Raw genomic sequence first — 22,452 nt, forward strand, 5'->3', positions numbered from 1 at the left:
AGTGCACCCCGACTCGCCCGGCACAGTGTTAATCGCTATTTACAGACGGAGACGACGTCTGACTGTTACAACAAGCTCCACGCTGACAGAAAGACTTTGTTCAGAAACTCTAGGCCCAACAGGACACTCTCAAAAAATCTGCTGGAATTTCTCAAAAAGATGCCATACCCAAGAAAAGGGACTTTCAATCTAAACCACACACACACACACACACACACACACACACACACACACACACACACACACAAAAAGGCAGGAAGAGGAATATGGGATCATCAGGGGCCTGGCACACCCAAGCCCTCCCCTGGTGGCCTTGGTGGCTCGAAACCAACACCAGCCTCTTTGGGGGATTCCAGCTGCACCATTACCCTCTCCGTAATAAGGCTTTACAGACGGGATTCCCGCACCCATCCAATACAGGCTACACATATCTCCGCTTTTTCCGCAGCAGATAACCCAAACAGAAAGCCAGACCCTTAGAGGCAAGAATCAAATGGGTCACTCAGGAACTTAACACATCAGTTCTAGATGTGCTCCCCTCTGCTGCGCTCTTCACGGAGGCCACAGGAAGCCCATGACTGCTTGGTGTACTCGATTTGCCGAATGGGCCTGTGTCTCTGGAGGGCGCACTGCAGCACAAACGAGCTGAGCTCACCGGTCAGCGGACTGCATCTGAGCTACTCAGGACTGTGGTGGTGGTCTGGGGCACATAATCCCCCCCCACCGGTAGAGGAACAACAGGCAAACACAACAGCTATCACTTGCTGAGAAACTTGACACAGATGATCTCATGTAATCCTCAAACCCTTGGCAAGCAAGGGTTCAAGAAAGAGTACGTCCCACCTCTCGGGGTCCGACTAATGTCCCTCCCCACCCAGGCCCCCTCCCCAGAACCCAGTTAACAATGGAGCCTGCACTACCCCAGACCTCCTGCAGGAGGCTCTCTGATGCGCATTTTCCCAAGCTCAGCGGGAGAGTCTTCAATGGTTCTCAAACCATTTCCCCAATTGGGGCACGTATCAAAGAGTCTCGAATGTCAGTAGCATGCTTCTTTTCTAGAAAAGCAAAGATGCTGAAGAGCAAGCTACCATCCTTGCCCGGGCTCCTTGGAACCTGCTACTTGTGCCGGCACTTTTTTCGGTCAGGTATGTAAATAAGAAGGGTGTTTTGTTTTGCTCTAACCTGAGCAAAAGACTAAAGTTAACAAAACACAAATGTCTGGATACCTGACCAAAACCACAAGTAGACCAAAAGGCCTAAGCCCAATGCAGCTTATTCCCAGAGCCTCACACGTTTTAAGCATGAAATACGGGATCAGTAAACCTTCATCACAGACAGTCAAGATATGCCCAAAACTACCCTGCAGCTTCTTCCTTGGCCGTCTCATATTCTTACGTTTCTTTTTAAACAAAACAAAACACAGGCCTTCCCTTTCAGACCACCCGCTGTTTGTTTTTTATTAACAGACAGAGGACTGGCTTCTCTGGGAAACAAAACGGGAAACCGTCCTTTCCGAGGCCTGGGCTGGGGCTGCCTCTGGTAACGCGGAGGGAAACACGAAACTGAGGGGAAGGCAGACTCTGAGTAGAACTCAAAGTTGAATGAAAAGTTGTTTATCAAACTCATTTAAGTTCTTCCCTTTGTGTAATTTTTAACCTTCTTAGCAAGAAAACGGGACAACTGTTTTCTGATTCATTGCCAAAGTAAAGCAAGGTCATTTTTCATGGGACATTGAGCTGCAGAGGACAGGGAAGAGAAGAATCCTGTTTTCGGAACTCCCGACGCCTAAGGAGCTCGGCCAGACACACACACAGATGTGGGCTCCCTCGTAGGGACCTATTTGGGTGAGGGGCGAAACCGTGTCTTCCAGACGAGAAATCAAGGCTCGATGTCTTCATATGGGCTCCCCCATAAGCAGCGTCCATACCGAGGACGTGAGTTTACACGTTTATTTGGAAGGTGATCCCAAGAGGTCCAAGGGAGGACATAGGGAAGGTGAGACCGAGAAGGGAGGAAGCCCATCAAAGGCGTGAAAACAAGGTTGCTCCATACACGTGGGGCTCAGGCTTACCATAACCCCTTGCTGAATCATGGTACACACCAAAGAACTGTCCCCGCAGCGGGTAAGGAAGCTCGGAGCCCCCCACCTGCGCCCATGGTTCCCCGGCTGAGGGCTGCCCTGAGGCCGCACCCGCGCAGGCCCAGCCAGGACCCGAATTCAGTTGGACGCACCGGCCTGCGTGCGGGTCACCCCACCTCACGTGCCACCTCGTGTCACCTTCCCTCTCCCTGCCCCACGCAAGGCCCCTGGGCGCAGTCTCAAGACTGTGCGCAAACGAGGGACTCGCTCCTCTCGTCGTCTCCGCCCTGGCCCCTGGTTTTCTTTCCCCCCAACCTTACAGACACACAGGCGTCCTTCTGAGACGGTCACTCACAGGCGCTTTCTTCCTTCACAAGCACCGCTTCAAAAAGAAAACGAATTCTGTATCTGCAAACTGTGGGGGGAAGCTGCCCTCGTGGCCATTCCGTTTTCCACCGAAGCACGTTACTAAGAACAGGGAGGGAGGCAGAGAGCAGAACTGCAGGCAGAAGGGTGGCAGGGCGCTCCTGGGGAGCACGGCTCAGCCCCACCAACCCCTCTAGACTCGGGGCCTCGCCAGGAAACCAGGGAGGGGTCAAGGGCTCTCTCCTGCGTGCAGCAGGGCCCTGACGGGAGGGGGCAGGGGGGCAGCCGTGCATGCACCTGTGGGACCAGCTGCAGGAAAGCACTGGCAGCGGACGCTCTAAGCCATCCGTATCCACGGCAGCAGCTCTCCATAAGTTATAAAGGTTTCCACCAGGAGGATGGCCCCCTGAGGTGAGTGATAGAATGGCTATCTTTTTTTATTTTTTTAAGATTTTATTTACTTATTTGAAAGAAAGAGAGGGAGCATGAGAGAGAGACAGAGACAGAGAGCATGCACGAGCGAGGAGGGGAAAAGGGAGAGGGAGAAGCAGACTCCCTGCTCAGCAAGGAGCCCGATGCGGAACTTGATCCCAGGACCCTGAGATCAGGACCTGAGCTCAAGGCAGATGCTTAACCCACTGAGCCACCCAGGCGCCCCACAGAATGGCAATTTGACCCAGGGCCTCTTTGAATTGTTTCTGTGCGAAACAAATGAAAAGGAGTAAACAGGCTTAGCTGACCTGCTTCATTCTTACTATTTAAAAAAAAAAAAAAAGGCAAATTTGCCACTTTGGCTGCTTTCTATAGAAATTCATTCCTGCAGTACCAAAAGTGTTACAGACTCTGCAGTAATTTCTTATTATGACAAAATACATAGATATCTAATGGGCAGTGAATGTATCCCTCATGAATAATGAATCCAATGTATGGACACACGCATGTATTACGTGGAATGCTCAGGCCCGTACCAGAGCCCAGGGTGAGTGACTGATGGCCCTAATATAACCAAGTAATTCATTAATTCCATCACAAGTTCTGCTTTACGATATCTGCTTTTATATGCCAATAGTCAATTTAATGGCATTTTAAATTGGAGTGAAGCCCCAAGAGAGAAAAGCACTATACACCTTATTGAACCACAAATCTTACATCTGATTTTTTAATTCCAAAAATGACCTAATAAACTCACTTTATAATGCAATCTGTCCGAACAACTCCTCTTGTTGTGTGTTTCGTTCATTTCTAGTAATCACGCAGAGATTTCAAGTGGAACTCCATTATCGCTGCAATTAAGTATAAAAGTTCCTTTGAGTGGGGGCTGCCTGGATGGCTCAGCCAGCTGAGGGTCCTACTCTTGGTTTCGGCTCAGGTCGTGATCGCAGGGTGGTGAGATCTAGTCCTACGTCAGGCTCCGTGCTCAAGTGCAGAAGGCTGCTTGAGACTCTCTCCTTGCCTTCTGTCCCTCCCTCTGCTCGAGTTGGCTAAATTAATTAATTAATATCTAAATCTTAAAGAAAAATTTCCTCTGTGTCCACATAACATAAAGACCCTACGCTCTGTCTCATGTGGGGGCTTGACCACCTTCTTTCAGGGATACAGAGGAAACCTACAGGTTTGCAGCAGTAGTGGGAGCCTTTGATTTACTTGCCTGCAGCATATGGACTATGCAAGAATTAATAAACTCAGAAATCCAGACTTTCAGATTATTTCTTCATGTTGAAATTTTATTTCTAGATAAATAAGTTGGCATACAACTTTTCCTTTTTGTTTTTTTTTTTAATTGGAGATTTTACTTATTTGTCAGGGAGAGAGGAAAAGAGCACAAGCAGGGGTAAGGGCGGAGGCAGAGGGAGAAGCAGGCTCCCTGCTGAGCAAGGAGCCCCATGCGGGACTCGATCCCAGGACCCTGAGATCATGACCTGAGCTAAAGGCAGCCACCTCAACCGATCGAGCCACCCAGGTGTCCCACAACTTTTCACTTTTAAGCCTTGCCGAAATTCTAAAATTTATGAACTACATGAAAAGCTTGCAGTTCATGGAAAAAGTAGCCACTTAACAAAAGAGGTAAAGAATTATGAGCCTAAGGAGCGCCTCAGCGGCGCCGTTGGTTAAGCATCTGCCTTCGGCTCAGGTCATGATCACGGGGTCCTGGAGTCAACTCCTGCATTGGGCACCCCCTGCTCTGTGGGGAGCCTGCCTCTTCCTCTGCCTGCTGCTCCCCCTGCTTGTGCTCTGTCAAGTAAATAATAAACAGAATCTTTAAAAAAAATTATAAGACTGATGCACTACCTGCTGCGCCAACAAGGTACCTATGGAAGACGTAAAGAACGAAACTGTACCCAGTCTTCTAAGAACCCACAAGGTTGCTGCAAAATGGGTTTTTTTTTTTGCCTTAGATTCAACTGAATAAAAAAACTTTGTCACTTACGTTGGTCTTCATCTACCTTCAATCACAAAGCAATTATAATATAAAACTATCCTGGATGATTTTTTTTTTTGAAAGATTCTTTGAGTTTAAAGAATATTCTCTTGGGCAGACATTTATTTTCTACTTCCATGGAAGTGTTATAATTTCTACAGTGCATGAAATTTTGATTAAATCTACTTGGTTGGCATCTGTGTTCTTCTCCTAATAAATGAGAAAGCATTCCTTGAACAGCCTAAATAATCTAAGTTTGCAAGCAAAATTACAGCCTAAAAATATCAGCTGTCGACACCAGCGTGAAGAAGGAAGAAAGAACACAGCCTTACCGTTGGTTGTATTCTTTTTAAAGTTGTCCAGGAACTCCTCCAGAAGCTGGGACTGGTTCGGAGGGGGCAGCAGATGCTTCTGGTCCCTTGAGAACAGGTCACTGTCTGACCAGGATGAGCACAAGGTGCCTTTTGTCTCTGGCGGCCGGGCAATCAGAGTGAGCCCGACGCTCTGCTCGGAAAACAAGGCCTCCATCTGCTTCAGGTCAAGGTGAGACACAGCTTCCCCATTTAAGGTCATGATTTCATTGCCCTTTCTCAACCCTGAGAACAAGGAAGAGGAAACAAAAGGAAGAGAAGGGAGGTGACTGAGGGAAGTTCTTTTAACATGATGGTGAAGGACAGCTAGGAACTCCAACCATGGATTCACAGGGACCATCCCGCGGCTGTCTTCGAAGAAAGGCCAAAATGCACAGATTGCGAGGCTCCTGACAACACATGACAGGTCTCTCAAAGCCAGGATTAAAAGGGACAGTTTGGGGGTTTTGTTTTTTGTTTTAAGTAAGCTTTCTGCCTAACGTGGGGCTTAAACTCATGACAAGAGTCCTGTGCTCTATGGACTGAGCCAGCCCGGTGCCCCCAGAAGGAACAGTGAGTTCCTGTGAGTGAGTGGGTGGCTCAGATGGTTGAGGGTCCCCCTCTTGATTTCAGCTCAGGTCGCATCTCAGGGTCTTGAGCCAAGGGCTCCGAGCTCAGCAGGGCCTCTGCTGCATAGTCTTTCCCTCTGCCCATCCCCCGATCATGCATGTTCCCTCTAAAGTAAATCAATAAATCTTAAAAAAAGGGGGGGGGGATACCATTTGACCCTCATTCAAATTCATTGTTCTTCTATTTACCTGATGTTAAATGCCATGAAGAACAACATTTACCTGTGTCTGTCTGGCTTTCTGTTTCCTTTCCCTGTCTGCACACCGCCTGTGTGTACACATGCTCTCCTTCAAAACACCTCCCCCTACAAATTCTCTCTCTCTCTCCACATATATAGGTAGACATATATGCATATATAAAAATATATGCGCATATGCATTTTCAATTAAACTATCAAGTGTACTTTTTTCTAACGCTAGGAGAAACCATTCTCTGACAAAACTGTAACGAGACTTTCCCGAGGCAGACTGCATCCCACAGTGTTGAACTGAGAGAGCACAGAGACACTCTGTGCCGCACGGACCTTCTCCATATGCCAAGCCGTCAGGGAGAACGTCGCTTATCAGTATGCGGCTGAGATGCTGATGCTCGTCCACCTGCGCTGTCACTGCAAACCCTGTGAGTGGCAGGAAGAGAAGAGAACAGGTCTAAATTCCGCACGCTGGTTAATTTCTCCAACTCCATCAGCAGCATCCCCCACCCCCACCCCCCAACCCCCGCCGCCAAGCATCTTTTCTCCTAAGTATGCAGTGTCAGGGAAGTCACGTTACAGGTATTGAGAAAGCACAGCTCTCCGGCAGGGGCAGAGAAACAGGAACATGTCAGATCTAAAGGATCAAGGAGGGCATGACCTTGCTGGAGAGCAGAGATGCTGCACCCATGTCTCCAGCAGCATTATTTACCGCAACCGAAAGGTGGACGCAACCAGACCGTCTCTGAACAGACGGACGGATAAACACAAAGCAGTATGCACACACAAGGGAACTCCTAAAAAGGAAAGATCCACCCCGTGCTATCCCACGGACAAACCCTGAGGACGTTATGCTGGGTGACAGAAGCCAGTCACAAAAGAACAAATACTGTAGGATTCCACTGGTCTCAGAGACTGACAGCCGTCGAATCCATAGAGGCAGAAAGCAGAATGGTGGTTGGTGGGGGGTAGGAGGAGGAACTGGGAGTGACCATTTACAAGCTACAGAGTCCCAGGTTTCAACATGGAAATGGTTCTGAACATGGACCCTGTTCATGGCTGCATGGCAAAGGAATGTATTTAATGTCACTAAGCTGTCATTTTTAACCATTCTTAATGGTTACCATGGTAAACTCTGTTATGGCTGTTTGACCACAATTTAAATTTTTTATGATATTTTTTTAGACGTTGAAACCAAAAAGTACTACTATTGAGATAAATTAAAATTGGGTTTGATACAAAGTAATTTGTTACCAAACAACTCTGTATGGGGGTTAAGCATTTTAAGTAGGCGGAAAGCTACTTGGATGCCTACCGTAGCTGCCCTAAAGGTGACTACACGCAAAAACCGAGGTGAGGCAGGCCTGCCCCTAAACGCATCTCCCTCACCTGGGTGTGCCCTTCCCTCTGATTCTACAGTTGGGAGCACTTGCTCCCCTGCCTGGGTTCCATAATACCGGGAGTTCTTTGACATTAAGAAGAACAATGGGTCCCCCTCACCCTTTTCCTCTGTGCCTCTGGCAGACTGTGATTACCACAAAGCATGTTTGCAAGTATCTCCCTTCAGTTCTTCAGGCACTTCAATGCAAAGAAGATTCCCAAACACCCACCAAGGAAAGTAGAGTGAAGGTCAACAGAATACAGACAAAATGCTAAGAAGACTTCAGAAGGAAAACCGATATAACACCGGGTCAAAACAGACTAAATTAAGGGCGCCTGGGCAGCTCAGTGGGTTAAGGCCTTTGCCTTCGCCTCAGGTCATTGTCCCTGGGTCCCGGGGTCATTGTCTTGGGGTCCTGGGATCTGCTCAGCAGGGAGCCTGCTTCCTGCTTTCTCCTCTCTCTCTGCCTGCCTCTCTGCCTACTTGTGATCTCTCTGTCAAATAAATAAATAAAATCTTAAAAAAAAAAAAGACTAAATTAAAAAACAAAGAACTTGTCAATTATATCAATTTAAAAAAAGACACAAAGAACAAATCTCAAGAAAACTAACATATTACAATAACTGGAATTTGACCAGCTAGATTCATTTTAAAGGAAAAAAATTACATCGATGTATTCAACAAGATAATAGTCTTTTATGGAGCTATGTATTGATCATTGTCTAATTACTGAGTTCCCATATTCTGTCAAAGACAGAATAAAATATTGAAACGAACTGTAGGACATGAGCTCAGTCCAAAAGGAGCTCAAAGCCAAGTTTAAAGACAAACAAATGGAAATGCAAAAATCAAGTATTACAAAGTGATTTGGATAATATTGACCCTTAATTTTTAAACTGAAGGTAAAGCAATCAGATAAGCCCTCTTTAAGAAAGTTAGACCTTTAGTTAGTTCCTGGGGGGCAGGTGGATTTCCACGGAGAGGAGGGAACGCGGCAGGAGAAGCCATGAACGGCGCCATTCCTGGTGAGTAAAGAGCTGAGAGCAAAGACACGGAGGAGAATCAGGACTTACTCAGCTCAAAAAAGTAAATTCATTGTGTTACTCTCACCACCATACTTTCAAACTCACCAATTTTTATATTTATTCCTTTTAATTACTTTGGCATTTCCCCCTCATATTAATAAGTATCTTTTGAGCCTAATATAAATACATAGACATGAAGAAAGGGAGAGGAAGTTCGGAAACTACTGTCATGGTTGACACTGAACATGTAAATGTAAAGAAAAAAATATTAGGTCCAAAGATACTGGAGCAAACTAGACACAGACGGACAATGCGGCTCTCCGACTGGGCTCCTGCGCTCACCAAAGTCAGACACGCTTCCGGTCTTCGTGAGCTGCACGTCGTAAACATTCAGTGGAAAGATTTCTATTTCATCATAAACCTAGAAAAGGAAAAACAACAAAATCAAAACGTTTAATGTCATGATCTCTTGGAAATTTCTTTAAAGATTTTTTTTATTCTTTCGAGAGAAAAGTTATTTATGAGATAGAGTGAGACAGAGAGAGAGAGGCAGGGAGAGAGCGTGCACGAGTTGGGAGGAGTAGATGGAGAGGGAGAGGCAGACGGCTTGCTGAGCGCTGAGCCAGACACGGGGCTCAATCCCAGGACCCTGAAATCATGACCTGAGCAGAAACCAAGAGTCAGACGCTCAACAGACTGAACCACCCAGGTACCCCTTTGGAAATTTATTTTAATGATATCCAAACTGGATGCCAAATTAACACAGAATTCCTCTCTCCCTTACAAATTATATACTTATTATTTTTTTAAGTAGGCTCCACACCCAGCATGGAGCTCAACACAGGGCTTGAACTCACAGTCCTGAGATCAAGACCTGAGCCAAGATCGAGTCGGACACTTAACCAACTGAGCCCCCCAGACCCCCCACCCCCGACAAATTACTGACTTTTAAAATCAAGAGGCCATGGATGTGGTTCAAAGCACTTGCCTGTTCTTGCATGAATTCATACAGCGCAGGGACACAGTACTCCATGTTTTCATCCACTAATTTTCGGAGTTGCAGGCCATAGTGGCTGGGTTCCAGCTGCCTCATCTGTAAAGAAAAGATAGCTATTTAGATTTTCAATGTTCTTTCTAAATTCATCGTTGTCCATTAAAAATCAAAGTGGAAATTTCTTAAGGAAATACTATATATGGTGAGTGGAGTTTAAACCCGTATCTGAGAGCTAAAATTTAAATGTGCAAAATAAAAATAAATAAATAAAAAGAAAGACAGGGGACAAATAATTATTTTTAATTAGGTTTTCTCTAAATGACACTGTTTATCACTAAAAGCAAGAGATGTATTTTTAAGAACTTACGGGAGTATATTATCTGATAGACTAGACTAGATCTTACCATCTCCGCAAATACTGTCATTTTATACGCTGGTTTTACCTAAGTTGTCTCTCATTAATGAAGAAGAGAAACTGTGTGAAATGGGAACACTCGTCTATTCTACAGACTTCAGAATTAGGAATTTCCTACCCCAGAAATGTTTCAAAGGAAAATGTCGACACACACATTCATTCATTCAGAGGAACTGGGTGTAAATGACCCACTCCGATCTCTGGCATCCTCTATCACTTATAAGACTTATGAACTCATAACTCGTGCTGCTGGTAGAAAACAATACTGTTGGTTGTCTGAATAAAAACATTACATAACGGAGTAAAAGGACACGAGATTCATAAGAATGGAAGCTGCATGTATAAATGTCTGGTATCTTAAGGCTTAATTCAAAGTGGGAATAGTAAAAGAAAAAAGTAAAGATTATTCATATCTATTAAGTATACATGGTAAAGAGTTACCAAAGTCCACACGCCTTTTCTCACCATTCCAGGTGTTTGATGGCATTTTTCTCTGAAAACTTAAAAAGCGTTCAGCTCTACTGCGCCACCTGGTGGATGAAAAACCTCTGCTCTGATGTTCAGTCTGTGACCTCAGCAAGCTCTCTTGAAGACAGCTTAAACGTTCTTTTCAGAAACAAAACCCAATTTGAATAAAGAGTAAAACACCACTAACAATCCCCACGAAGCAACTATGAATAGTATCAAGCTACTCATTTAATCTAGAGAAACCCGATAAAACTGCTCAGGAGTAAACCGAACTATTTCAAAGTTTCCGCCACTTTCTTAACAGAGCCCTGTCTCTAAGGAACTTAAACAACAAGGCTTCAGAATTATTCTAGCTATAAAGGTCTACAAAGAATTTCAGTAAAACAGCCCAGGTTCTTCATGAAGGTGAGGGGCCATAACGTAACAACTCCCTCCTCTAAAAGATGAAGAAGAATGCTAATTAAAGTAATACATATGTCCATTAATAAGCATGTTGATTAATAGATGTTCATTTCTTCTCTAGTACAGAAAGTGAGGTCTTAAAAACCACACAGATTTACAAGGCACAGGGAGGCAACATTAATGATTCTTTCTACTGAGACCTATTTCCACAGCAAAATACATTACCTTGCATGCAAGAGTCAAAATATCTTCTACTCTATGTTCTGGCTTGATCATTATAGTAACCCCTTGATTATCCTGAAAATGAACGTAGGTCTGGACCTCCCACGTGTTGTCTCGGGGAACACCATCGGCTGCTGAACCGTATATATGCAGAAGGTCATCCACCTGTTTTCAGACACCACAAGAAAATACAGATTTGATACACAAAGCACAGACACTAGGAAGAAAATGTCCCCTTGACTCATGGCATATTTTATAGCAAGCCCTTCCGCATTCCTTGCATCTGGCTTCTCACAACCCACAAGGGCAGACAAGCCAGTGTCTCCTCATCCATTTAGCCCACACGAAACCGAAACCCTCCAGGGAGGCTGACAGGAAGGCAACAGAGTTCTGGTCCGGTGTTCTGGCCACGTGCCATTTGTGGCCTAGCCCAAGTTTGAACACCACACAGTGCTCGGTTTCGACTCTCCCTGCTCCAGAATTGCTGGTTGACAAGCGCCCTGTGAAATCTGCATTCCTGATCACCATGAACTTGAATATGGGCTCATTTACAGCCACTGATGCCCGTGGCATCCTAACGCGAACCGTGCTGCATTTGAGCAACGCGGTTCTCTTATTTCTACTTGGTTCATAAAATCAGTCTCTAATCCTAGGAACATTTTTTTTTTCCTTTCTGTCAGCTATTTCATATCTAGACACTCTTAGAAATCAACTCCAAACATACCACCTTTAAAAGGAAGCTTTTCCCAAAGATGTTTAATTCCCTGGACCCCATTATCATAGTAATTCAATGATCTCATCCTAGCATGAACTTCCGTGATTTATAAACATAAATAGTTAATATGTATTAAGCAACTCAGAAATGTTATCCTCTGGTTAGACTCTTGCATTGGTCTGGTGGCAAAAGACAGACAGACCTGGGGATCTGAAATAAAAAAACTGGGCGTTCGAGTTACACACTCTGCAATTTAATCAGGACAGGACACTCACTTTGCTGAGCCTTGTCTCCTACTCTGTAAAAGGAGATATTAGTAATATAATTACTTAAGTTTATTAGTTAATACAGATTTTGCCAGCAAAAACATATAGATGTGAAAATACCTTACACACTAGAAAATGGTACTTTCAATACTATCACATTATTCTATCCTACTTATCATAAAGTTATCATCAATGGATTTTACTTTGAATTCCATGCATTAAAGAAAGACCCCACAAAGCAAAAAATCCTCCTATGCTGGATTTAAAAACTAGAATAGAGGGGCACCTGAGTGGCTCAGTCAGTTAAGCATCTGCCTTGGGCTCAGGTCATGATTCTGGGGTCCTAGGACCAAAACCCAGGTTGTGCTCCCTGCTCCGCTCTGTTTCCCTCTCTCAAATAAATAAAAAAAACTCTTAAAAGAAAAGAAGAAAAAGAACTAGAATATGTATTGAAGATTTCAAAAGAACAGGCTCAGGAAAAGCAAGAGAAGAACCCGTTTTTCTGTGCTGTCTTTTTTAAAATGTGGTGCTCATCTTTAAAGGGATGTTTCTGGATCTGTCGTGGGTCTGTCACTTTCTGCACATTTTCCTGGAAGATGATCATAGCCCAGAATGAATATCAACCTCATGTGCCAAACCAAGAGAAAGAAAAGGAATGGACACCTGGAGCGGAGAAGCAGGGAGCCAGCACGAAGGACCCTATCGCATACAGATCCCTCTTCTCGGATTCAACCTGCAGGTACTTTATTTCCACCAGGTGCATCAGCAACAAGCAGGTACTGCCACAGAAGTAGAGTCCGCCCACCACCTCCCTACACACCCCGCCGCCCCCAACCAGGCTTGCTCAGCATCGCACTAAAACCCCAGCAGAGGTCACTGTGGAGAAAGCAAGCACCCAGGAAGCAGGCAGAGAAGTCAAGGAGTGGGTTACGCCTGCAAAGCAATTTAATCATGCCCTTTCCCAGCAGACCAGGAAAAACGTGCCTGAGGATGGCAGGTGGGGGAGGGGCAGGAGAAGCACAAGCTCACAAGGATCCTTCCCCTTCCTCCTGCTGCCATCGCTACTCTCCATCACGGAGAGACAGACTTACGTGGGGCCAGAGGGAAGAGCTCCCCAGCCCCCCCCCCACCCGGCCCAGGCGGGATCCACACCCATTCTGGGGCTTGAACTCACCGCGCTGAGATGAAGAGCGGAGCACCCTCCCGGCAGCCAGCCGGGGCCGTCAGGGGCCCCTGGATGGAATAAGCTTTCCGCAGGTTGTCAGTTCACGGACTACCAACAACTCGTTATGCACTGTCCTGACCCCATAGGGAATAAGTGAGAAACATGGGGCTCAGAAAACTCTAGAAATTTGCCCCAGCACACACAGTGAGCCGTGATGGTGGTACTATGGGAATTTTAGCCCTAAAAACCTGGCTTCAGCCTATGCTCACCACCACTGCACTATAGAAATACCAACAGGCCAGTTACCTCCCCACATAATGGATATAACCTGACTTTCTCGAATCTTTTCTGTTACTCCACAGCACACACCAAGTTCCAGTGGAACAAAACGGCTCACCTGACTTTCCCCAGAAAGCTGCAGCTCTCTCATTTCAATTTCCCTTGCCTGCTCTACCTTCCTCACAGCTCCAGTGCTAAAACCATATACATCCCTCAGCCTTACTTCCATTGCTACCCTCTCCCTCTCTAATGAAGTCTCTCCGGCTCTCTTCCCTCTTACCCCAAATTCGCTCCATTGCGTGAGGCTACTGTCCTCTATCCCTGATGTAGGACTTGACGTGAAAGACCCCTCCCCTAGAAGATAGATAGGATAACTAACCGCTTGTTTGCTTTTCTGTGAACCGCTGGCTTTTAGGCGTAAATTAGGTTATTAATTGCTTATTAATTGCTCTTTTGCCCTTCTGTAACTGCTTGGCTTATAAAAATAATAGAAGACGCCATGATGGCATTCCTACCTTCCCCCTTCTTGTTCCCCTTTCCCGCCTCTCTCCTCCCACGCGCGGGCCCTCAGAACCAATCAGCTTGTTCCCCCTTCCCGCCTCTCTCTTCCCACGCGCGCAAAGCCAATCAGCAAACTCCACGTATGCCTTTTTCAAAAGTTCTGTCAACCAATCAGTTGCGCCCCACCCAAAACTTGTTTGTACCTGTCTATAAAAACCCGGCACCACCCCAGCCGGGAGTGCTCAGCTAGCAGGAGCTGCTGACCACCCGCAGGCGCCTGCGTAACAATAAAGAACCTCTTGCTGATTGCATCCAGTGGCAGTGTTGGATTCTTGGGTAAGGGGATCCGCGGGTCTTTCAGACGAAGTCCAGCTTACGGGACAGTTTTTAGGTGCTCTCACACACATACACCCCTGCTCCCTCCCTGGGGCTAAGACAAAGGGCAGCAGAAGCTCTTTTCTGGCTCTGAGTCTTCTTCAGACCTTGATACAACACATACAATACAGCACCCAGAACATATGAGCCCGGGGGCATGGAATTGGATGCAACCAAAAATTCAGCCGTACATAGGCCTGAAAGGTAAAAGCTGCCCTGTCCACACCGTAACAAATTCTTAATCTTCCCTAAGTTTTAAGAAGAGAAATTAATAGATTCTTGAAGGAGTAATAAGTTCTAGACAAGAGAAAAGGACCGCAGGCAAATTGCAAAGGACAGAATCTCCCTACTCTCCTCAATATAACTAGGCTTTGGCTGCTCTGCGGAATCATTCCCTGAGCCTACACTGTGGACGCCAGATCGAGGATGAAAGAGAAGACGCCCATCAAAGTCAAGGCTGTGGAAGACTCAGCGCCTCTCCAGAGATCCTGCAGTGAAAATGTACACGGAAGCTTTTCCTGTGTCTTCACACATCATCTCAAACGTCCGCAATTAAAGAAAGAGTAAACCTGGTTATTCCAAGGAGACATCAAGAATATGGAAAGGACTGGGCGCCTGGGTGGCTCAGTGGGTTAAGCCGCTGCCTTCAGCTCAGGTCATGATCTCAGAGTCCTGGGATCGAGTCCCGCATCGGGCTCTCTGCTCAGCAGAGAACCTGCTTCCCTCTCTCTCTGCCTGCCTCTCCATCTACTTGTGATTTCTCTCTGTCAAATAAATAAATAAAATGTTTAAAAAAAAAAAAAAAGAATATGGAAAGGACTAATTAATTAGAACAAGAAAAAGAGGAGGCTGCACGTTTATAGATCTCCCGGGTGGTTGGAAGCTTTGCCCACTTGGCGCAAAAACTAGACTGATCCCCTCAAGGTTCAATGCTGTCCCTGCTGAGGATACACATGCACGGCTTTATTCTCAATATTCCAAATAAAAGTCATTTTTTTTTTATTCAAGGAAAAGAGAATCTTGAGGGGCGCCTGGGTGGCTCAGTGGGTTAAAGCCTCTGCCTTCAGCTCAGGTCATGATTCCAGGGTCCTGGGATCGAGTCCCACATCAGGCTCTCTGCTCAGCAGGGAGCCTGTTCCCCCCCCCCCTCTCTGCCTGTCTCTCTGCCTACTTGTGATCTCTGTCAAATAAATAAATAAAATCTTTAAAAAAAAAAAAAAAGAGAGACTCTTGAAAACAAGCAAACAAACTAAGCCATTTGGAAAGCTCTTAACCCAGCCCGCCCTTTCCTGAGGCGTTTCCTTCATCTTTTTACCGCTTACCCAGGAGCCAGGGGCTAGCCACGCCCCAAGGCTGTGCAAACCCAACCCGCCTCCTACTCTACCTCTCCCCAGACACCCCCCCCACCCCCCCACCCCGGCTATAAACTAGTTTCCAGGGGCACCTGGGTGGCTCAGTCTGTTGAAGGTCTGCCTTTGGCTCAGGTCATGATCTTAGGGTCCTGGGATGGAGCCCCAAGTCAGGCTCCCTCCTCAGCAGGGAGTCTGCTTCTCCCTCTGCCCCTTCCCCACTGGTGTGCTTGCTTGTTCACTTCCCCTCTCAAACAAATAAAATCTTTTTTAAAAGTTGATAAAAGAACAAACAAATCAAAAAACAAAACAAAACAAAAACAAAAAAAAATTAGCCTGCTCAAGGTGCCCAGTTCCTGGAGAATGAACACAGATAACAGCAAAAATGTAACAGACATTCTGGTCAAATCCCAGTCTCGCCAGGGCTGGTTATCTGATGTCTCTGGGCTTCCGTTTCTTCACCTTTAAAGGGGGCTGAACCCCACAGCTCCACAGGGTGGTTAGGAGCCCTGAGTGGGAGGAATGGCATCTGAAGGCATTATCCTGTAAGGGGCCCTGACAATGTCAAAGAACTCGAAGTTCAGTCTGGACCGCAGAATGAAGCCCCGAAATTCAACAACAGCCAGTAAAAAGAGGTGCGGGAGAACGGTCCTTGTCTCAAAATCCTGAGGAGCTACGGGGGCTGGGGTCACCGCGTGGTTGGCCGTGACTGGCCATCCGCAGCAACCAGGGGCCTGGCACCCACACCTGGCCCAGGCGTGCCCTCCTCATGGGCCACTACTGCAGAGGCACCAATGATCACACTATTCCATCAATGGTCGTGTCACTCACACTCAGTGTGCCTGAAGGAGAGAAAACTGAAACTCCGCACGTTCTCACAGCAGATGCTTCTGGATCAAATGGCTTCTAATTACTACTTGATCACTGAAGGGAAGTGAGGAGCAAAATCACAATCTGGCTGTCACCAACAGGCCCTCCACCACAGTCGCTGATAAAAGGAAAGTCTATTAGCAAGTGAGATGAGCAGAAAACACAAAAGGCCGTACATGCTCTGGGTTTTCTTAATAACAGCAAAATGTCATGGAAGACAAAGGGTTTATCTCCTTCTTGGGCTGCTGCCCAAACATCAGTTGATATGAAGGGAAAACAAAAACCTATCTATGTACCTCTGTGTGTTTGTGTGTGTGTGTGTGTGTTCCGCAGGGTCCCACTTAAACAGATTACTACACCATGGTCAAGAGTAAGTGATTTCATTCCTATTTTCCATTTAAAAAAACAACATTAGCATTTTTTTTTCCCCCAGTTTGGAGCTAATGACTCATGGGACAATACTTCATTCACTCGCAGCCACAGAAAGTCGGGACACCCCAAGCCAATTTTCCAGGAGAAAGAGCCAAGGCCCAGAGGCTCCACAGTTTCTGCAATGAAGCTGCTGGGGGAGCTGCCTTCCAGAGCCTCAGCGGGGGATGTGCTGTCACAATCCCAGTAACAAACACCTCCCTTCAAACTCTGCTTGAGACTCATTATTACTCATCAAGAAGCATGCTCTGAAAAGCTTTCATTTTGGGCTCGCCAAAATGTCCTTTCAAAAAATGCTCAAATAAGACTGGCTTTACTCCAGTCTTAACAGATTTTGAATTAGGATGACTCACTGTTGGGACTGTTACATGGTGCCCCAATTAGAGTGTTATAGTTAAAAGGTGCCTGGGACCCCTCCCTCCTAACGCTCAGGAATGGCTGCCTTTCTGTATCACGAATGGACGTCATACACTGGTTATAACGAGAAGATAGTCCTCACAAATTATCAATATACTCCAACAATGATCAGCAGAGGAAAACTAGTAAAATAGGATTCAACCAGCAACAGGCAGAATTTTAAGTCCCAGAGATACAAAAAACAAACACCCTTCATTCCGCCTGCAATTCAATTTAAACCTAGTTTTCTGAGTTCTGCAGTCCCAAAATGACACACAGTTAAAGCCCTAGGTGTCAAAAGAATGTATATCAGCGACAATTCTTAAAGTAGGAATAAATGTTTAAGTGTATATGCTTTAAAAAAACAGATGCAATATTTTCCTCTCACTGATTATAGTGCCGCTGGGACTTGTCAATTAAATCACAAGAAGATCACTTGGTAATTTGAGCACAATTTAAATAGGCACTAAGCTTAATTCTGACCATCAACAGCTTTTTTAGCAAAATTTCTCTCCAAAGCCTGATGTAACTTCAGTTAAAAAAAAAAAAAATGCTTTTGTGCAAGAATCTCTTAACATTCAAAGTAAGAATTTTAAATTATGTAGCGACAGAAGAGATACAACCTTCACACTGTTTTTTATTGCACAACAAACATGACTTCTCAACGACTATTAAAGGACTGGATCTAATATAGACAACAGGCAGATGTAGTAAGTGATACTTTATCCTTAGTACCCTATGGACTGAGAATACATAATCACAAAATATAAACTATACAGAGCAAGAGTCCCAATTACAAGCCTGCCGGGGCGACACAACATGGTTGCATCACTGAGGGTAAGAGGAAGCAGACCAAAGAAGTAGACATGTCCCCACTTTTCTGTAGTTCCCACTGTGTCACTTTGCTTTCCTGAAAGATCTGTGTTTGTGCCTGTTATAGCTAAGAGGAAAAAATCCGCAGAAGATGAAATCAGGTGAAAAGCAAACACATATTCAGCGTCTGTTTTGCAGCAGCAAGCCCTTGTAGGGACAGCATGCACACCCCAGCAGCAAGAGGGGCACGGCCAAGGTCCTTCCCTGGGGCTACACCTGCATGTGCGATCCAGCCATGGAGCTCCGAACTGGGTCCCTTAGCATCTGAGCTTTACAACACCTCGATTTATTCTGTGTATCCTTTCGTGAGATGTGCCCTAAGGTATCAGAAAAACCCAAGAGGTTATTTTTTGGCTCTGGGAATGCTCAAAATTTTTCCAGATAAATTACTGGTATTTGCCACTTTGGCTTATGAAAGGTTTCACAGGAATGCCCCACTTCTGATTCATGGGGAAACCTGTAATCGTGACACAATTATTTTCATCAATTTTTTTTTTTTAAAAGATGGTAATTTGATCTGGATTTTGAAATAGGCTCCGCATGTGTGTACAAATAAAGGGGCAGGGGACTGAAATTATTATATTCACTTGTCAGTCGGACATTTTGCTGCTATGATTTATAAATAGGAAGGTTTTTGAGGGGTTTCTGGGTGGCTCAGTCCGTCAAGCATCTGACTCTCAATTTTAGCTCAGGTCATGACCTCGGGGTTGTGAGAGTGAGCCCCACAAGGGGCTCTCAGCGGGGGAGGGGTGAGTGTCTACTTGAGATTCCCTCTTCCCTTCTCCCCTCCCCTGCCCCTGCTCACATTCTAAAGAAATAAATAAAATCTTAAAAAAAAGGAAGTTTTGGATTTGTCTTCCTTGTGGTCCCATGGTTGGTCCGATCTAAAAGGAGGAAAGCACCAAGAACAGAGAGGAGCAACACAGCTACATGGCCCCTCACACAAGCCAGTGTGTCTCACACCCAAGCTCCTGCAGCCCCTGACCTCTGAGAAGGGAAGGTGAAAGGGAATGGGGCTTTGAGTGGAGATTTTCTACCCCATCTCAGGACACGGTAGGCAGAGCAGCCCACTAGGAGCAGTGTCGACAACAACACAGCATACTGGACAGCTCTGGGGCCCACAATCCAGGCCAAGCTCACAGGAAAGCCAAAGAGATAGCTGTCTGTGTGGTATAATTTTAGGATCACCAGAATTTACCTCCCTTACCCTTCCTTCAGGACCCGTGAACAACGTAATACTCAACCGTTCCTCAGTGTTTCCCAACTAAATTGTCAAGTGGCCAAATTATCCCAATTAATTAAATAATACTGCCTACTTCTGCAAAAGCATATTAAATTTGTCCAGGCCTATTAAAAATCAGGTTTCAACTTCTACAAATAGTTGAGAGGTTTACTGGACATAAAACTCAAGACAAAATGATTTGGGGAAGACAGAGAAATCGCTCAGTAACATGAAACACAGCTGCAGGGGAAGGTGCAGGTTTGAAAAAGAACCCCAAAGGAAAAGTAGAACTTCATCCCTACTCCCATAATTCCATTCAGAAATGGTTCTGAGTAGTTTAGTCAGAAACTTTTGGAGTCTAGACAAGGACGCTGTGCTGTGCTCCGCTCCACTGAGGGCACTTGGTGATGCAAAGGCTACTGACTCACAACCTGGAGAGACTCTGAAGATCTCCAACCACCCCAAAAGGAACATGCAATTTTGAATTCACCAAACTCTCAAAGGAGGGTAAGTATTGCTGAGCAACAGGGGAAGTATAAACAAAAGTTGCTCTTTTGATCTCAGACTAGCCACACCACTTTTAAGACAGGGTTACCATGAATTTAGGTATCTTCAAAACTGCTCGGCATTCTGAGAATATCTCTTATTTGCCGACTAGGGACCATATGAATCCTCAATGGGGAAAAGCTGACAGCCTTCCCTTTAAGATCAGGAACACGACAAGGATGTCTACTCTCACCCCTGTTGTTCAACATAGTACTAGAAGTCCTAGCAACAGCAATCAGACAACAAAGAGAAATAAAAGGTATTCAAATTGGCAAAGAAGAAGTCAAACTCTCTCTCTTCGCAGATGACATGATACTTTATATGGAAAACCCAAAAGACTCCACCCCCAAACTACTAGAACTCATACAGCAATTCAGCAATGTGGCAGGATACAAAATCAGTGCACAGAAATCAGCTGCTTTCTTACACACTAACAATGAACTCTAAATGTATTTTCAACAGATTCATGTAAAGACTGTGAACCAGCACTGCCTGATTAGTGCTTGCGTCATCAATGTAAAACAAGATGGCTGCCCCCACAGCAACGTTCCCCTCACTGGAGTTATTGGGAGTTTTAAGAAAGCTAAGTTCCAGAAAATGCCTATCTGCCCCTTGAATCAAATACCTGATGGACAGGAGTGGCAGAAAAGGCTAAAGAAATGGCTCTGCAATGTTCATTTGGCAGCTACCCTTTTTCAGTATTTAAACTTTTATGTTCCATAACCTTTTATAAGATCTTCATATCACAATTTATACTAATTACTCCTCTATTACATTTAAAGTTTTAACTTTGAAGGGAAAGTTGGTTTTTTTACTTCCCTTATGATTACAAAGTTTACTTTTCTTTAATGTTGTTTATTATTCCAGCAATCCTAGATCTTCTTGATAATGTTTTTAACCAAGAAGTACACATTTCTCAAGAAGTAAAACAGCTCAAAGTTGGATTTGTCACTCTTGTCTGAATGTGCACAGAACAAGAGAACAGAAATTGTGAAGAAATATACCTAACTATTCACAGCAGTTGTGTTTGGGTAGAGGGACAAGAAATGATTTCCTTTTCTAATTTTTATCTTCTAGATTTTGTACTGAAGTTATAAACATTAAAGATCTGGCCATGTAAACATTTATAGATACCTACCACCTCTACGTCATTCAGTTATGTAAATACAAACACTAATTAGTTCCCTATCTTTTAAAACAAAAATGTTCATCAGAATGCTTTTGCCTCTCAAGAAAGCTTACGTTAAGAACATTTACCACATCGAATGGGATAAAGACCATATTAGGCTCAGATATTGTTTGAATGTCAACATCTAAGAAAAGGAAGCAAGTTATCAAGTTATTTATCATTATTAAGACAGGATTGACTGTCTTGATTAAAACAGAATGTCTCAAATACATTCATAGAAGTTCAATTCAAAAATAGCATTAGCCAATAGAATATAGGTGACTACCATCTATAATGAAGAAATATTTTCCCACTTACAATGAGCACGTGATTACTTTACAATTAAACTACAAGTAGAACCACAATTTTTAAATATGATATTCTTTTCACTGTATAGGAATATATAAAAATTTTGCAGGGATATGCAAAACAGAGGCCATGGAAAAGAGGGTTCGTGTGTTTTTGTCCACCACTCCTCCCTTATGATGCTAGGGCTATAAACAGGTCTAAAGAGTGGCTTCTATCTGTGATTCACACAATTCCCAAAACTAGGACATACAAGCAAATAAATATCCATATAAAATCAGAAAATCAAGTTCCAGATGTGACCCTCTAACACTGGAAGCCTATTCAGAACAACAACATGTTACAAGTACAACCAGGAGTTTCCTCAGACTTCATCACATTTTTCCTTTCCATTTAAAGGATCATATTAACACATAAAGAATTCACGTTTTCAACAGCCTTTGGAAAAACAATAATCCTAAAACATATCAGTCTGCAACATAAAATTCATTATCATCTATTAATGTCATTAGGAAATAATTCAGATAGAAGCATTCAAAATGTTCTGAAGACCATTCACTATACATGAGCCCCACTTCAGCAATGAGTGCTCAGATTATTTTTAAAATATTAAAACAGGGGCACCTGGGTGGCTCTGTCGGTTAAGCATCTGCCTTTGGCTCAGATCATGATCCTGGGGTCCTGGGATCCAGCTCTGCATGGGGAAATCCCTGCTCAGCGGGGAGTCTGCCTCTGCCCTTCCCTCTGCTCCTGTTCGTGTGCTCTCTCTCTCTCAATTAAATAAAATATCTTTAAAATTACTTACTTAAAATAAAATAAAATATTAAAGCAGGTGTCCTTCCTCAAGGACAATCAGCAGCTGTAACAGCCCAGTATAGCAGAGCCCTGGGTCCAGGGAGGTCGAAGCCAGGCCCCGCCCCACGGGCGCCATGGGTGAGGCAGGGACTTAACCTCGCCGCCATGTCTCAGGCTTCTACATCTCTAAAATCTGATGACAAAATGCCTCCTGTGTGTCATCAAGTTTAAGTGAGAAAAGTGTCCAGCACTATC

At 44.7% G+C, this 22,452-nt stretch overlaps 1 protein-coding gene across 3 annotated transcripts in view; it reads right to left on the reverse strand.

Moving 5' to 3' along the window:
- TIAM2 (TIAM Rac1 associated GEF 2) overlaps positions 1-22,452 on the reverse strand; it is a 226,861-nt gene that overhangs the window by 61,604 nt on the left and 142,805 nt on the right. For 2 of the 3 annotated variants that reach the window (XM_059176685.1, XM_059176686.1), the window contains 5 exons: positions 10,946-11,107; positions 9,430-9,534; positions 8,784-8,862; positions 6,369-6,461; positions 5,198-5,461 (listed from right to left, as the gene is read on the reverse strand). In XM_059176685.1, coding sequence (XP_059032668.1) covers positions 5,198-5,461; positions 6,369-6,461; positions 8,784-8,862; positions 9,430-9,534; positions 10,946-11,107 — 703 coding nt within the window. Of the gene's footprint in view, positions 1-5,197; positions 5,462-6,368; positions 6,462-8,783; positions 8,863-9,429; positions 9,535-10,945; positions 11,108-22,452 lie in introns of those variants that run through there. The other variant, XM_059176688.1, reaches the window with a different exon arrangement.

Source organism: Mustela lutreola, chromosome 6 (genome assembly GCF_030435805.1).
Source record: "Mustela lutreola isolate mMusLut2 chromosome 6, mMusLut2.pri, whole genome shotgun sequence".
Lineage (NCBI taxonomy): Eukaryota > Metazoa > Chordata > Mammalia > Carnivora > Mustelidae > Mustela > Mustela lutreola.